Source organism: Aquila chrysaetos, chromosome 18 (genome assembly GCF_900496995.4).
Source record: "Aquila chrysaetos chrysaetos chromosome 18, bAquChr1.4, whole genome shotgun sequence".
NCBI classification, from domain to species: Eukaryota; Metazoa; Chordata; class Aves; order Accipitriformes; family Accipitridae; genus Aquila; species Aquila chrysaetos.
In genome coordinates, this window is record NC_044021.1 from 4061874 (window position 1) to 4064421 (window position 2548).

The 2548-nt window shown below is 40.3% G+C and overlaps 1 protein-coding gene across 4 annotated transcripts in view; it reads left to right on the forward strand.

Moving 5' to 3' along the window:
* Window positions 1-1616, forward strand: part of TRIO (trio Rho guanine nucleotide exchange factor) — a 257834-nt gene extending 256218 nt beyond the window's left edge. For all 4 annotated transcript variants that reach the window (XM_030041600.2, XM_030041603.2, XM_030041601.2 and 1 more), the window contains exon 57: window positions 30-1616. In XM_030041600.2, the coding sequence (XP_029897460.1) occupies window positions 30-572 (543 nt within the window). In that variant the 3' untranslated portion in view covers window positions 573-1616. The remainder of the gene's footprint in view (window positions 1-29) is intronic.
* Window positions 1617-2548: the final 932 nt, after the last annotated feature.

Sequence of the window (2548 nt, forward strand, 5' to 3'; positions counted from 1 at the left end):
ATTTTAACTTTTGCTTTTATGTTTTCTAGCCTGAAAATATTTTGGTGGACCAGAGTTCCACTAAGCCAACAATAAAACTGGCTGACTTTGGAGACGCAGTCCAGCTCAATACCACGTATTACATCCACCAGTTACTTGGAAACCCAGAGTTTGCAGCTCCTGAAATTATTCTTGGAAATCCTGTTTCCCTCACTTCAGATGTTTGGAGCATTGGAGTGCTCACATATGTCCTTCTTAGTGGCGTCTCTCCTTTCCTGGATGAAAGTGTAGAGGAAACTTGCCTGAATATTTGCCGCTTAGACTTTAGTTTCCCAGATGACTACTTCAAAGGAGTTAGCCAGAAGGCCAAAGATTTTGTATGCTTCCTACTTCAGGATGACCCAGCTAAGCGTCCCTCGGCTGCACTGGCCCTCCAGGAGCAATGGCTGCAGCTGGGGAATAGCAAAAGTGCTGACAGCATTGACATATCCAGACTGACTTCGTTCATTGAGCGGCGAAAACACCAGAATGATGTTCGACCCATCCGTAGCATTAAAAACTTCTTACAGAGCAGGCTCTTGCCAAGAGTTTGACCTTGCTTGAAGTTCTCTCTCATTCTCTTTCACCTGCCAATCAGACTGGAGATGGACTCCTCCTGCCAATCAGACTGGAGATAGACTCCTCCTGCCAATCAATCAGACTGGAGATAGACTCCTTCTGCCAATCAGCTGTTGACTTGAATTTTGAGGAAAGCAAACCCCGAGCCAACCAGCTGCTAGCGAATGTTCGTGTGCAAACGCATTCCAGGGGGACCCGCGCGGGGCAGCGCGGCGCGGGGGACTGGCGATGCAGACTTCACTGGGGTGGAGGACGATAGCACTGTACTCTGCAAAAAGCAGTCACGAGCGATACAGTAACAGTATTTTATTCAGGTTTCTGCAAAAAAAAAATAAAATAAAATAAAAATAGTTTTTTTAATAAACAAGAGTTGAATTTTGCAAGTGAACTTAACTACCGTTTTCAAGATTTATTCAAGGAAGAAATGCCTATGTTCAAAGCACTGGTGTTAAACAAAAATGAAATCATGCCTGGAGAAGACTCACCAAAATGGCTGCCCATTGATACGGCCTCCATTTATAACATCTGGTTTTCACTTGGTCCTAGAGCTTTCCAGTTGCCTCGCCTGTATGTATCTCACGTAGCAGTGCACTGAGATCAGACTCTGCTTTTAAGTGCATCCAACCTCAAAGTTTTTGCATACAAATAGAATGAATCGTTTTGCTCTGATAAAATGTAGGCCTTACTTGTATATAGACTGTTACCTGCCTTCGGTCTGTAATTTTTTTTCCCCCCTCCCCTTATCCTTTTTTTCCCCCTCCTTCCTAAATGGTGGTATACCACTGTGCGGGTCTTCAGTTTGGGTCAGTACTCACTGTCCCCTTAGAAAAGGACTTCGGGTTGGTGCCCAGCTTGCCGACCCGATTGTCAAGCAGTATACAGCAGGATGAAATACTGTAAATGCACTCATTTGGGATTTTGTTTTCTTTCATATCATGTGCAATGTTGTGGCTTTAACATTTTATGCAACTATTTATGAGGACCTCTGTTGTAACTGTAATAAATATATAGAAAAAGCACATACTTAGTACGGCGAGCTTTATGGTTTTGTTTGTGTGTTTGGGGTTTCTGGGTGGGCAGGGGCGGGTGTGTTGTACCACACTGTCATTATTAGTTTAAGATGAGGGTTAGCATAGAATTTAGTCAAGACTAGTCAGTTTTAAGGATTGTTGGGGGGCGGGAGGGGAAAGAGAGAGAGATTCGTATCCCAAATCTCAAACTGGTTAAGAAGTAGGGTGACACTTTTTAAAATTTATTATTATATTCAAAATGCCAAAGTCTGACTTTCCCAAAATCAGTCTCAACACTTACTACTTTTTAGATTTTTCAGATCTGTGTTTACTTCTTTCTGTGAAATGAACAAATGAATTTTGTGCTCTTTGGTGAAGAATACATTCAGAAAGTAGTGGTCGGATGAGGAGAATCTGACACGTAATGTAATTGTCTTAGTAACTGTTTTTAAGGTTGAAGTAATATTAACGTGAGCTATTTAAAGAGACAGAGATGGTTTTCTGTGCATCACTGAGTTCATATGGGTGTGTTGTCATCTCTATGTTTGTGTGAAATGCCATGTTTAAAGAAACCAAGCCGACGTCCCACAATAGTTAGATATATGGGTCTTAAGCCATAACCTAGCTTGGGTTAGTTTTGAGCTTTGCGGCTTCCACTGTATTCTATTTATTCCTTTTTTGTTTTTTGGTTTTTTTTGTAAAGTTGTACAGAAACTTTTTAAAAGAAAACAACTGACTTCGAAACTGGATGTGTATTCGTACCAACCTCATATCATTATGTTTGTGTATTATTTTCCTTTATTGTTTTAGTTAAAGTTTTGCTTTATTTTGCATGTATATTTCTTTGTACAGTGACGTTACATGTTTACACAGTATGACGTGATGTAAATATTTTATTTTGCCATCAGTTATTTTGAAAAAAATTAAACATATTTGACATA